General features: G+C 42.9%; 1 protein-coding gene across 1 annotated transcript; it reads right to left on the bottom strand.

Moving 5' to 3' along the window:
• Positions 1 to 6,147: 6,147 nt before the first annotated feature.
• si:ch73-206p6.1 (phospholipid scramblase 2) lies at positions 6,148 to 12,015 on the bottom strand. The gene is made up of 7 exons (XM_068582362.1): positions 11,964 to 12,015; positions 11,204 to 11,293; positions 10,423 to 10,465; positions 10,102 to 10,322; positions 9,838 to 9,999; positions 9,152 to 9,313; positions 6,148 to 8,620 (listed from the first exon to the last, which is right to left on the bottom strand). Exons 2-7 carry the CDS (start codon positions 11,270 to 11,272, stop codon positions 8,591 to 8,593), a joined length of 687 nt encoding a protein of 228 aa, XP_068438463.1. The 5' UTR covers positions 11,273 to 11,293; positions 11,964 to 12,015; the 3' UTR covers positions 6,148 to 8,590.
• Between the last annotated feature and the right edge of the window lie 1,548 nt (positions 12,016 to 13,563).

The following is a 13,563-nucleotide window of genomic DNA, read 5'->3' as shown; positions in this document are numbered from 1 at the left end:
GGAAAGACAGAAGCAATTCGGCAAATTACCAATTCAACAATTGTAGACTAATACAGTCCAAAGGTATAAGAACAGTAACAGTAGTTAAACGGTGAGAAATATAAAATAGAATACGATTCCAGCCTCGAGTGATGCAGGGATGACGTGTTGTCGGCCAACTTTGAAGTTTGTGACACACTGGTTCCCAAAAGCCGATTGGATTTTGTCCATTGGATTTATGGTTATTGCAGGAAATAAGTTCTGTGGCAAACCAATGTTCATGACACTTTCATGTGGTTCATTAATATGACCTTCACACATGAAAATCACCACTTCTTATAATTCTGAAGTAAGGATGCCATGGGCAAAAGTAAAACACTAACATCAGCCTAAAAGTGAACTACACCACCGCCGCATGACTTCCTGTCACCCTTATAAGCTAAAGGTGGACTGTATAGTGTTACAGTTCAGTCTCATGAGCCACATGTTAGCACCTGCATTATACAAGACACGTTAAAGCTTCAAATTTCACAAATTGGGTCTGAACTGACGTATTTGTACGTTATAGAACTAAACCGTGTGATCTCTGGAGCTTGTGGTGACCACTGACCTTATTTCTGGCATCGAACCAAAATCTTTTTTTTTTTTAATGTAAATCTGGCGCACATACATAGGAGAGAGAAAAAATGACGAGGAAAACAGAAACCAAACATTAAATTCAGCCCTCATCAACCTGTCTGTCAGTGTGTTAGATGACCTTGGAACTACTACTTTGTTTATTTGTCTTCTTTGTGTCTTATTCTTTATTAGGAGAAACAGACTTGCCCCCCAGCGCAAACCATTCCTGTCTGGCAAACACTCTGCACAGTTGCTCTCACTGCCCATGCCCAGATTGTTTTACTTAATGACATCACTGGGTTCACAGTTTCAATTGCAGATGGAGTAGAAGCCAGTGTTTTTTCATGAGCTAAATGATTTCTTTCCAGAGAGGCCCCCGGTAAAACCAGAGTATGCAGAGCGCTGCCAGACAACACAACATACTCCACTTGGACTTCAACTATTCTCTTTAATGCATTTCGGCATGCAGTTGGCATTTAAGTGAGCGCTTTATGGAAATGAGTGTGTCATGAATGAAACTACCACTTTGAACCTACTGTCGAACTTCAAACAAAAAAGGCAATCTGATTGCGAAGCTCAGAAAGCGCACAGTGATACCACACATTTGTTAAGCTATCAAACCCATTATTTGCGATGAATACGCGCCTTAAATAATGTTTTATAACGTCTAAGTGTCAAATATACAACTGGGGATTTTGTCCCTGTGTTTTAGTGAGGGAACTCTAAGCATCTGGAACATATTAGGGTTTGTGGAGCAAAACCTCATGCTGCATGTTGGCAGCGCATCGATCTGGAATAAGCGCTTGCTTCAATTCACTGGCTCAATATCTGAACACCCACCGTACGTTTGAAAAGTCCAAAACTGTCCTTTGGATTTCATTACACCCTGACAAAATGTCCAGAGGTTATATGAGGGGTTTTATTTCCCCGTGGGAGGCCTGAACCCTCCAGATGTGAAACATTGCAGCCTACAAGAGACACAAGGGCATAGTAGTTGTTTCACCTTTAGCGGGACACGTGTTAAGGGCTCATGGTGGCGGCACAGGCACTGATGACATTTTAATTTGAGATGCATGCGGTGTGGGTGATGAAATTACATTTAATTACACAAAATGGGCGCATACCGAAGACTGGGTGACTGCTGTGGTGAGTGACGACAGAGTAGAAAGCCAAGAACCGTTCAGGACACCTGCACATAATTATCCCCACACCATGTCAGCCGGGGTATCTGTAGAAGTCAGCAGACTTTGGACTGGAGCGCACATGAACCTACAGCTAAAAACAGCTGTTTATCAAACCTTAAAAGGAAGCGCAGACTAGTTGGAACTTCCTTACAGCACAGGTGGTGAGCTCTGTAGTCTGCTTTTTAATACTGGCTTATGTCAGTGCCAAATAAAACACGCTGTCCTCGAATTAGTAAAAGACTAAACAGTGTTTCAGCTCTATGACAACATAGACCATCCTCTATTTCCAGCACTGTTGTGGAGACGGCGGGTTTACAGGCGCCGTTTACATTTAATCAAGCCGAAAGAAGAAACAGATGATTCATCAGGGAGGCACACTATAAAGGAGATGCCCACGATTGAACTGGGAATTCAGATGATGATGAAGAGAACTCATGAGAAAGGCAACACATGGGGAAATGAAGCGGTAATTATTCCTCCATTCATGCACTGTTTTTTTTTCCATACTACCATCAATAATGGCGGGCATATAATCTAACGGACATGTTGACCCTTTCATCTGTGTGACTCTACTACTTTCGGTGATATCTAGACCGAAAGCGCACAACGGTCAGCGGTTGGGACACACCTTGGATTTCGTTCTATTTTTGACTCTATTTCTGACCGTCTTCTGGCGGTACAACAGATGGTTTTGCAATTGCACTGGTGAGTCACATATCCTAGACACTTGGTCCCCTAAACCTTGCTTAGGAACCCACAATTGCACCATGATTGTGAAAGAATAGGTTTTATTTCCATCCTGAAGGCTTTGATCACTCAGCAGAAAGTGTAATTACTGCTCCAGATCAATGGAGAGGGCAGCACTCCTTTCCCTCGCTCGCTCATCTTCCCCGGAATTCATCTTTACGTCGTCCCTGGCTCAGGTCTGTCTACGTTGGTCCCACTTATGAGGCCACGGGGCATCCCTCGGCTCAGGGTGCGGTCTAGGGGTTGCTAGGAAAGGGATTCATCAACACTGCATTTAATCTCAGACCACAAACTTTAACAAGCACAGCAAGTACACTTTAGAATCAGACTAGAGTCTGGCCACAGAAGGAGAAAGAGGATCATGGGAGGTCTGCCTTCTGTTGTCTCAGACCACAAGCTTTACTTTACTGTAAAGATTTAAGCAGCAAACTATAATAAATTCACAGTTGAATATTTGTTTGCGTTGTCAAACCGTGTGCAACTTTTGGTCGTATACGTTTGCATTTCTACTGCATAGACTGGGGCTCGGGAGCAATGTTCCCTGAAAATTACCCATAATGAGCTCTTTTGCTGGCCTTTCATTTGAATGCCATCATTAGGCAGCCATGTTAAAACCACACGGCTTTGGAAAGAAGCAGACCAGAAGTAGGTCAAGAAGAAGAGGATTCAACCTCGCATTAATTCTGTCCTTCCAGTTCCACCTTTATTACCCTTTTGCACATTAGTAATTTGCGATGCCAAATACAGTTTGGAGGAAACGCAATGGTTGCCTTATTTTCTTTTCCAAAAGTCACAGGGAGGATGTCGGTTTGGGTAGTTAGATATACAACGCTCAGGACGTGGGTAACGTTGACTTGGATTGGGGTCCTGTGTCCGACATGTTGTTCAGACGAGCCACCTAAACACTTAACTTTGGATTAATTTTCATAAATTATTCCTGCTTTAATTGTAAAAACAAAGGCACTACTTTTATTCCGCATCACAGTCTGTTGACAGAAAGCAGCAGTATGTTTCCAGACACTTTTAGGAGCCCGGTGAGGTCCAACATGTCTCCAGTCTTCGATTTGTCCTCAGGAATGCTCCTGTTAAAGTAAATAACCATCCCCCATTTTATATTTCACGTCTGCTGTCTTTCCCCCCCCACCCAATTGTGTGTATACAGTGTTTTCCTTGGCTGCGTTTGCACATATGTTGCCTCAGTCGTTTGTTTGTCGCAGTGGGTCGAAAGTACCAGACATTCCTGGTGCTGTATGCTGTCTGTGGTGAGCAAACTGCACTCTCTATTTGTAGGTGTGTGTTGGGCTCCAAAAGGAATCAGAGCAGAATATTTGTTCCTCCGTGTTGGCGCGGAACAGAGTTTTAACATAGTTTCCAGAATGACTCTGGTTTGAGTGATTTGTTATCACAGACCTTCAAGACTTATTTATTTAGAAAACAGTCCCTTTGAGTCTTCACAATGTCAGTTGCATTCATAACCGAGATGTGCGCAGTAATTCAACCCAGAAGTCCAAATTAAACAAACAATTGAAGAACCTCAGCCCGCAGCTCCTGCATGTGTGTAAACAGATTAAACCAAGATGCTATTTGCTCCAACTTCTGCAATCACTGAAGCAAAGCCTGTTGAAGTTGTTCCTCATGTCGTTAGAAACCTGACGTCATACTCACTAGTGTCACCAATAACTTCGGTCTTTTTCCAAGACATTTACTTGAACACAAAACGACCAATCATTGTTTTTTGGGCTCTAAAGTTATAATTTGTGGTTAATTATAAGGGAAGTATGTCAAATTGAATCGGTCTGTGTTTTAATTGATAGCAAATATGTTTTCATCTGACTGCACAACTCCTGGGAATCCAGAAATGTACATCCTGTGACAGAATACTCGTCGAGGAAACACTGAGTTGTTATACATTAATCTTTGCCGACACAGCTGTTCCTGTACTAACTTTTAGTCTCCAAAGTTCACACAGCTCACATGTTATGGAACCAACCCAGCACCACATTTGCAACTGAGGAAACAGAAAATTTGGCTAAAAAATACTTTTAAGTTACAGTTTATGAAGAAAGTCGAGTAGTATGCTTCGCCAATGTGCACTCTGGGTAAGACAGCTGCTGAGAATCTGCAACGCCATGAAAAATAAACATGGATTTTGGATGTGGGCCTTTCCTTTAGGGACTGTGAAGCATGTGAACGGATATATTGTGGCTGTCCAGCAGGAGCACATCTCTGTGTGACGAGTCAGCGGCTCCGGCTACATCCACTTCCTTCCGCATCTATTCATTTGCCAAGATGGGGCATGAGGTCCAATGACGTTAACAAGTTAAGTGAGTCCTGTCACCATACAGCGGTAAAACACATAGCCTATTTTAAAAGACAAAATCTATGTAAAAGATATAGAAAGTTTACTGATTTAAAGTTGGAGGGAACTTGGAGTTGAGGTGAAACTCCTTCGTGTCGAAAGGAGTCAGCTGAAGTGGTTTGGGCATCTAATCAGGATGCCTCCTGGTCGGCTCCCACTGGAGGATTTTTCGGGCACATCCAAGCAGCAGGAGAGCCCCGGGAAGACCCAGGACACGCTGGAGGGATCATATCTCACAGCTGGCCCGAGAACGCCTCGAGATCCCCAAGAAATAGCTGGAAAATGTCGCGAGTGAAAGGGAAGCCTGGGTCGGCCTGCTGGGCCTGCCGGGACAAAACCCCGGATAAGTGCCTGATAATGAATGGATGGACCCACTTAAAGTTGGACATGCCAAAATGATAGTCCAACATTTGTTAATTCCACCAAACAGAGTGCAGCTGAGGTTGATTGGCGGATGCCATGAGTGTTGCAGGTATTTGATCATGAAGGAAAGTATTGCAGCAAACATTAAATTAGACCTATTGAGAGAATAGACGATTGAATTCAAGACATGGGGGAACCTAAATGTGTGTACCAAATGTCATGACAACCCATCCGATGGTTGTCGGGACAACCACAAGCGTTACCAGGTTCCTTTGAATTCATCCTCTGGGAACCATGACTGTCCGTATTAAATGTTGGGTCAATTCATCGAGCAGATGTTCAGCTTTTCTCAAGGATACAAACTTTGACCTATTAGTCGCGCAAGAGTAACATTTATTAGGATTCGTCATCTGGACACGAGGATATCTGAACCAGATGCCATGATAGTCCACCAATAGTTGCTGAGACATTTAGGTCTGGACCAATATGGTGGATCACCTGAATAGACAGACTAACATTGATGTCTCAAAAGCCACGCCACTACCAGGACTAAGAATGATCCCATGGCTACGGGAAAATGTAATCATCCGTGCCCAGGTCCTCTCTGGCCCTCCATGTACATGCCTACACACTTCTCATTGTTTTCCAACCACAGCTTTCATTAACTGTAGCGCTCGGAGCGGCACTGCGTCATATCTTCCAGAACGTCATGCCAGGCAGTGGGTAAAAGCCATCATTATCACAAAAGGGGGCTTAGCCATGACTCAGAAAAATTCTCTGTCTAAGATAGTGCATTGTTTTCATGTGACACACTGAATGAGACCTGTGGCCAACAATTATTTGGAGTATATATTTGTTTTATTACAACAGATAACAGTGGTTATCTCATGACACTTTATGAAGAGCAGGTCTAGACCCTGCTCTTAACTTTCTTTATATTAAAGGGACTGTGAATGAATGAAACGGGCATGAACGCTTACACAATAGGGATTATTTTCTAATCTTCCGTTAATCAAATGTGCTATTGTGCAGAAGAAACTGCTGTACGAGGTGTTCCAAACAGGATTCAACCTTCTATTCAAGCCTTGCTCAAGTAGCTCTTTTCATTGATATGTGATTACAAAAATCTATAACAGGCTATTTTAAATGAGTTTGTTACACCCATGGTTAACAGCTTCAGGTTAACGGCTCACTTGAAGAGTGAGAACATACCATGCGCTCATTTCCGTTCTCATGTTTTCCTCCAAGGACGTCTGTACTCGGCAAGCTGGATTTTTGCAGCAAAAAAAAAAAAAATGTCGTTCACATTTCATGAGAGCGTTTAAGGAATGCTATTTAAAAAAGGTGAAGGTGGCACAGCAGCTTGTAAATTAATTAACAAGCAAGGTCGAGTGGCTTTACATGACAATTAACAAGGTCTGACCATTGAACCACCCCCAGTTTCAAACTGTATCCAAGGCCTGAAGGCCCCTGAGAGTAACTTTGGCAGTAAAAAGTCTTTTGAGGGTCAGTGGTGCATGATGATAAATGGAGGATCAAGAAACTAAAGAACCGCACACAACACAATATATATATATCTATATTTTAATTGAAGTGTTTCTATGGACTATTTGCACAATTTAAGCTAAGCTCACAGAGTTTGTTTGCATTCATCGCATGACTGAAAGTAATTCACAGCATTAGTGCAAATGTATAGTTATTTTTAGTAAACACATAGTTGACTTTGAATAGCTAAACTCCCTTTATATCACATTCTGACTTTCATTTTTGGCTTTTAAACACAATCAAAGAGCCTTCACAGGATGTAGCACCAGCATCTTATACTATTAATACATTCAACCACATAATCAAGGTAATCTTAATGGCGAGAATGCAATTCAAATTTACTTGTTGAAGAGTTGAACACCAACAATTTAAGCCATGTAAACAGTAGAAAATTACCAGCCATTCCTCAATATGTAATTGTGTCTGACAATATGTTTTTGAAAAAGTTTTAAACAAAATAAAAGCCTTTAAAGCTTAAATATCTTGAAAATGACTTAAGATGGATGTTTACTTAAAATGTTGGGTTCAATGTTCATGTAGCACATAGCTAATGCCTCTGCTACAATACTTTACTTTTACCATCCCTAATCAGACTGATGGCCTCAATTATCAAACCCTTTTTCAATTTTTACGTTTTTTTTTTTTTACATGGACGGCTGTGGAACCAGCGACTGAACCAACAGTGAGAAAGATCAACATTAAAGTTGATATACCAGGAAATCTAAAGCCGTCGTTATATTTGGATGATTTATTCGTACAAAATCTCCTCCAAAAGATTACTTGTTAATAGTATCGGGTGCAGGTGTGTATGTTCTGGAGTAAGCAGGAGCCATAACTATAATACAGTAGCATGCATTTCAACCTGAGTTTGTCCAAAGACATACAATGTTATCAGAAACAAGTATTGAATTAAAACCAATGGCATAAGCAGGTATTGAGATTGTTCGTTTGGGCTGTCAGGTTATTCTTAAATGAAAAGCTAGCTCCCTCTTGTGGACAAGACTGGGACAACATGAAGCCATAACCCATCCATTGAAAACTGATATTGTAATCCTATGGTAGCTCATGTTTCAGTTCAAATGCACAAGTACGCTCATAGCACATACACGCACACAAAGCAGTGCACACACACACACACACACACACACACGCTCACACACGTGTTGAAAATGTGTCAAACAAACCAACATGTAAATCAATAAATAAGGGCTTTGAATATCTGAACTAGAAAATACTACATTACACAAGTATGTTTGTTCTCACACAATATAGCTACAAGCATAGTGTTGTATATAAATTAACATATTGACTATTAATATGACCAAAATACAAGTGCTATTTGGCACAACTTTCACAAACTGTATAACAGCACTTGCCTGCAATGGTGTTCCCTTTTCATGTACTTGTATATATGGATGTTATCCTATTATTCAAGTTTTTTTCTTTTTTTAAAGTAGTAACGAAAGGTTCTGGGATCTGGGCCCCAGATGGGCTCAGCGACCATCATGTAAACACAAATGAAAACTTCTTGACAAGCTTTGTCGAAGAACACGGCACGGTGCATTCACAGCCCAGTAACGGGTTTTAACAACCAACCTGAGCAACTAAGACTAAAACAAACCTTCATTTCATTTTTCATGCAACATTTTAGCATTTAGGTAACTTGGTAGTACCTTTTTAAATGATCTATTTGAAGGTTGTTCTATACTAGGGTATTTGGGACTGATTATCATGGCTTCGTGGCCTTGTTCTTCCAGGAATGTTTGGATGCTCACATGGACTTCTTGCTTGAATCCTAGTTAGCAGTCTCAAAGAACATGAAATCCTGTGTAGAGAAACACCACAAATGAAGTGTTAATGGCAAAGCAAATGCATTTACTTGACACAGTATACCTACATGAAGTTAAAATAGATCCGAGGGGTAGAATTAATGCACTAATCTCGAGTCGCTGCCAAATAAGCTGTGAAAACGTCCTGAGAATTTAGCCAAGAAGCTTTTGAGCGAATGTGGGTTGTGATACTCCGAAGTCGCTCTGACAAGTTTGGTTTGCATTTGTGGTGATTGCGTTGGTTTCGAGTCCCATTTCCCACAAACTGTAGGCTTCAGTAAGTGGTGCATTAAGTGGTAGGTACACTAAGCTCCGACTAGCGGTGTACTGGAAGACATCCTTCCCCATGAAAGTTAGGTCATATGGGGCTACTGCATCGTAAACAGCCACGTTGTTTGGCACTGCCTGCCCTTATCTTGCTATGGGCGTATCCCAAAACAAAATTGCTTCCACAAGGAATTTTTCAACTTTTGTTGACGTTGATGAACAACTAAAGACACGGTGAAAACGCCCGTCACTTTACTTACAATGAGAAAACAGGCACCGATCATCACAGCCTTCATTCTCACATCCAGGTCCATGGGGAACTGGATGCCAAAGTTGTCTGAATCTGTGAACACTTCCCGGAGGAGCCCCGTCCACTGCTTACTGATCTTCCCAATCTTACTGACTTCATCCATCGTCATAATCTGCGGAAAGAGAGGACACGGTGCAGACATGTGTTGCATTAGGATGAAGATCAACCCCTAAAGCCCTTTTGGTTTTATTGGAAGGAGATCATGGAACAATTCGTAATCCCATCCAATTTCTGCTTCTTTGCCCTCTGCCACAGTAACTTGAATGTTCTATCTCAGTAATGACTTCAAAGCAGCAAGGGAAGAACCGGGATGGTAATATCATGCTTCAGTTACCCCTCTTCTGGGTCTGGTAAAAGGTCTCTATCATTGACCCAAATCCCCTTGACAGCTCAATCTCATAAAACCAGCTGAGCCGTGCAACAATGGCCACACTGTACCACACAAGAGCGTGCCCTGTGCGATGGCTTCGTCCAAGCTACAGCCCGCTCTGATTGGAAACACATTTCCTGCTTCGGAGCACGAGGACGACCCCTTGCAAAAAAAAAAAAAAAAAAAAAAAAATGTCCAGAGGGCCAGAATGTTGCCGTGTCCTGTTTTCACAAATGTAATGGTTTTCCGTGTTTAGATGAACCCACCTCAAAGTCAACATCTGGTAGGCAGCTCCATCCACAGAAGGGCCCATGGATCTTCAGTACAGGCTCCTGGTGTTCGTTGGCGACGATGAATTTGGGGGAGAACGGGTGCCACTGTTGTGTAACGTACCCCACTGTGTTACCAGGGGGAGACTGCACCTCCAGCTGAGCGAGGGATTGTAACAGAGTGTGACAACTGAGCAAAGCAAACACCCAGACTACCATAATCTCATGCATTGACACGCTAAAACGCGGTCTCTCACCCACCTCTTGCAGACAACACGGGAAGCAGCATGACATGCACTTGAGCGGCCGGGTGACGGTGATGACCTCCTGTCCAAAATTGTCCAGGACGTGGATGCTGAAGGAGCGCATGGGGCCGCAACACTGCCGGCTCAGACAGTCGTTCTCCTCCACGGCGTAGAACACGTTCTGACCCAAGCTGTTGCGGACTTCGTATTTGTTGTTGCTTTCAAAGCCGACAAGGGCTGAGCGGACGAACAATACAAAACAACAACATGAAGCATAACTAGCAGCATGACGCGTGTATTTTTACTTTTTTTTTTGACATCCATATTTATACTCTACCTTCCACAAGCTCAACTTTCTGTTTGATGAGGAGCTGATCCACCTAGAAAACAAGACAACACACACACTGGATTCAACGCTACGCATGTTTGCCTGTTAAATGCAGCAGTTCAGTTGAGTGGGTGTAGTTGGAAGGGAGGGCCTAAAAAGTTAGAGCAGAGGTTTTTTTCCATCAGGCGTGCTTTTTTTTTGGACATTGTTATGTTCTTCTAAAGCACCACTAATGTGTATAACAACTCCAACAGAGGAATGGCAGCCGGCCCACAGTAGCTGGGTTTCAGATCAGTTTTTACAGTAGACCATTTCACCTGTCACAGTAGCATCAAAGATGGCTGGGATCTATTGTAATGCTCCAGCGAGCTGTGACAGTGAGTCAACAATCATGATCGTAGGGCCCTGAAACTGAAGCAGCTTCCTTAATTATTAACACCTGTGCTTTTCTGTGACGCGTTAGAACGTCTTTACAGAAGAAGAAAAAAGGCCCATCTCTTGTAGCGTTACAATAGCCATATCTATTTAGATTGTGCGAAATATGTCTGATTGCATATTATGTTTGTCGTATTTAAGCCACGTTCTGTTTCTACTGTCACTGGACTATTTGCTGTTATTGTATCCGAGGTGTGAAGTTACGTAATTTGGGAATGAAACAGTCGGTAATACTTGCCCTTTTCCTCCGCTCTTGACGACACACTGAACAGACGTTATTCAGGTCACGGGCCACGGGACTAAATGGCACTAACATAAAGAAAACAAAGACTTAAATTGCTTCATTTCTTCTTACCTGAGTCAGGTACTCTAGTCCCGGTGGACAGTCTGGCATTTCGGGGTCGGGAATCTCATACATATTCATCTTGTCAGCCTGGGAGGAGCTCTGTTGATGAATGGAATGATTAGTAGAGTGAGAAACAGCGCCATCGTGAGGTGGCACTCAACTAAACGAACGAGCAGCTGCTAATATGTGTCTGTGTGTGTGTGTGTGCGTGTCTGCTTGTGTGGGTCTGCGTGGGTGTATGTCTGTGTATTGTAAAAGTAGCACGAGCCCTGTGGAGAAGCCGTATCATCTTTGCCGTCACATCTAAGGCCTAGTTGTGGTGTAAACAAGAAGCGAAACAGGAGGAGAAGGGGGCGGGGGACACAGATAATCCTGTTTGTATCTGTAAGCGACGGGGTATGGAGGGGGAGGGGGTGGGGGTCTTACGGGAAGACTCCACCATGAGAATTACTCCGTTTTGTTTACACGTAAACAACAGGCCTGTAAGGCCAACACGAGCATCACCGCTCGTGTCCGGAACCCGAGTCGCTTCAGTCCGTATCCGTGGAGCTGATCACGTCCAGAAGAGTGCGATATTTACAGACTATGAACGTTTCGTCTGTTAGTAAAGAGAGGGCGCGCGCGCCCGCGATCTGCCTCCCCATTCACCCAAGGGAGACGGCGAGTTGTTAAAAGCGACGCGCGGCCGCCAGCGGGCGTCTTCCGTTGCAACCCGCACAGTTTACAGTACAACACAGACAGCTGTTTGATCACAATCACGATTACTCACCGAGATTTCTCCTGCTACTCAAAAATAATAACAGGCCACTCCGGAACCAAGCCCACGGAATAAAGCTATAATCTCATTGGTTGACGTCATCGCACTTCCCTTTTGTCACGCGCCAATGGCAAGGCGGGAGTGTAGAAGAGGACTCAATAGAGAACTAGAACAACATATAGTAGAGCACGCCAGACTAACAGTGAGTGCTGATTGGGTTTATTTAAGAGCCTGCAGTAGAGAACATACATGAACATACACATGACACATATTGTGTTTGATTTCCTGATCAAGAAGCACACTAGAAGCTGAAAATCGGTTTTATTGGTCGTGTTTCAGATCTATTTTTTGTTGATAAATTGACGTAACCCAAGCGAAAGCGAGCATAATACGTACATGTTACTACAATATCGTCATATGTTCTGATATGATTACATGCACAGTACAATGGGATGTTGTTACCAAAAAGTTTACAAACACATTGTGTATAACAAAACTCAACATCTACTCGATGTACTATATTTTATTTAATCGTCATTTTGCTCAAGGATGTGACTTAGATTTAGTATCTTTGAAAATGCATATCCATTCTATTCTATAAACTGCTTTTTCCTATTTAGGGCCTCAGGGGTCTGGAGCCAATCCAAGCGGACGTTGGGTGAGGGCAGGGTTCACCCTGGACAGGTCGGGTCGCCAGTCTATCGCAGGGCACACAGACACAGACAACCATTCACATGCACCAATTTAGAGCTTCCAAGCCGCATGGGGGGGAGGAAACCGGAGAACCCAGAGGGAACCCGTGCTGACACAGGGAGAACACGCAAACTCCACACAGAAGGAGACCGGGAACTGAACTTGGGCCCTTCTTGCTGTGAGGTGACAGTGCTAACCACGACACCAACAGTATTGCGTTTGGTGGGAGATGTGAGCACAGTGAGATTTACCACAAACATTGTCCCTGCACGATGTAATCTGTGGCGTTTATTAACTCATGTCATATTTCTCCTGCTTCTTTGTCCGTCCATCATTATTTACACAGAAACTCTTGAGCCTCTTATGAGTCGTCCTCCAAACTGGTAACAGTTTTCACCCTCGTTGTTGTCTTAAGGGCTAAGATTTCCCCCGTGAATAACTTGTGTCTTCGCTGTTCTCTTTGTCTCTTTGTTCACTAAGAGGGGGAAATTCTTTGAAATTGTCATATGTCTCAGAATTGCTTGGAATTTCGTCACGAGACGCAACTTTTGGTGCGAGGGAGCTTTATGAATACTTTTTGTAATCTTGTACATGTACAAGTTGACCAACTACAATCAAGTTTATTGCATAGTTTGTCCTTAAGTCTACTGTGAGGCTTTCTTTTCACCCTATTCAATAATATAGTACTTTATCAGTTAAGAAAAATAAATTAATAAGAGAAATGTTAACTGGACAAAACTGGACTTTGATGAAATCTCAAAATGTCTCACCCAAAGACATGTCAACATTAATACATTGCATCCTTGAATTTAAAAATATTTTGGCCAGTGATCGTAAGATATTTGTAGCCGGGTGACATAACCCAACGAGCATGACCTTAAACCGCTGCGTAGCTCACATGCTGGTCAACTCTCAGCTG

Source organism: Clinocottus analis, unplaced genomic scaffold, assembly GCF_023055335.1.
Source record: "Clinocottus analis isolate CAN_PGR_092001 unplaced genomic scaffold, fCliAna1.0.p SCAF_18, whole genome shotgun sequence".
Classification (NCBI taxonomy): Eukaryota; Metazoa; Chordata; class Actinopteri; order Perciformes; family Cottidae; genus Clinocottus; species Clinocottus analis.
This window is presented reverse-complemented; position numbering and strand designations above follow the sequence as displayed.

Bases quoted from the DNA above. Each gene is read 5' to 3' on its own strand.
- si:ch73-206p6.1 (XM_068582362.1), bottom strand. From the start codon at position 11,272: ATGAATATGTATGAGATTCCCGACCCCGAAATGCCAGACTGTCCACCG. The intron at 10,323-10,422 runs GTAGAGTATAAA...TCGTCCGCTCAG, and splicing joins GAAAGTTGAGCTTGTGGAAG to CCCTTGTCGGCTTTGAAAGC. The intron at 10,000-10,101 runs GTGGGTGAGAGA...TCCCTCGCTCAG, and splicing joins TCCCGTGTTGTCTGCAAGAG to CTGGAGGTGCAGTCTCCCCC.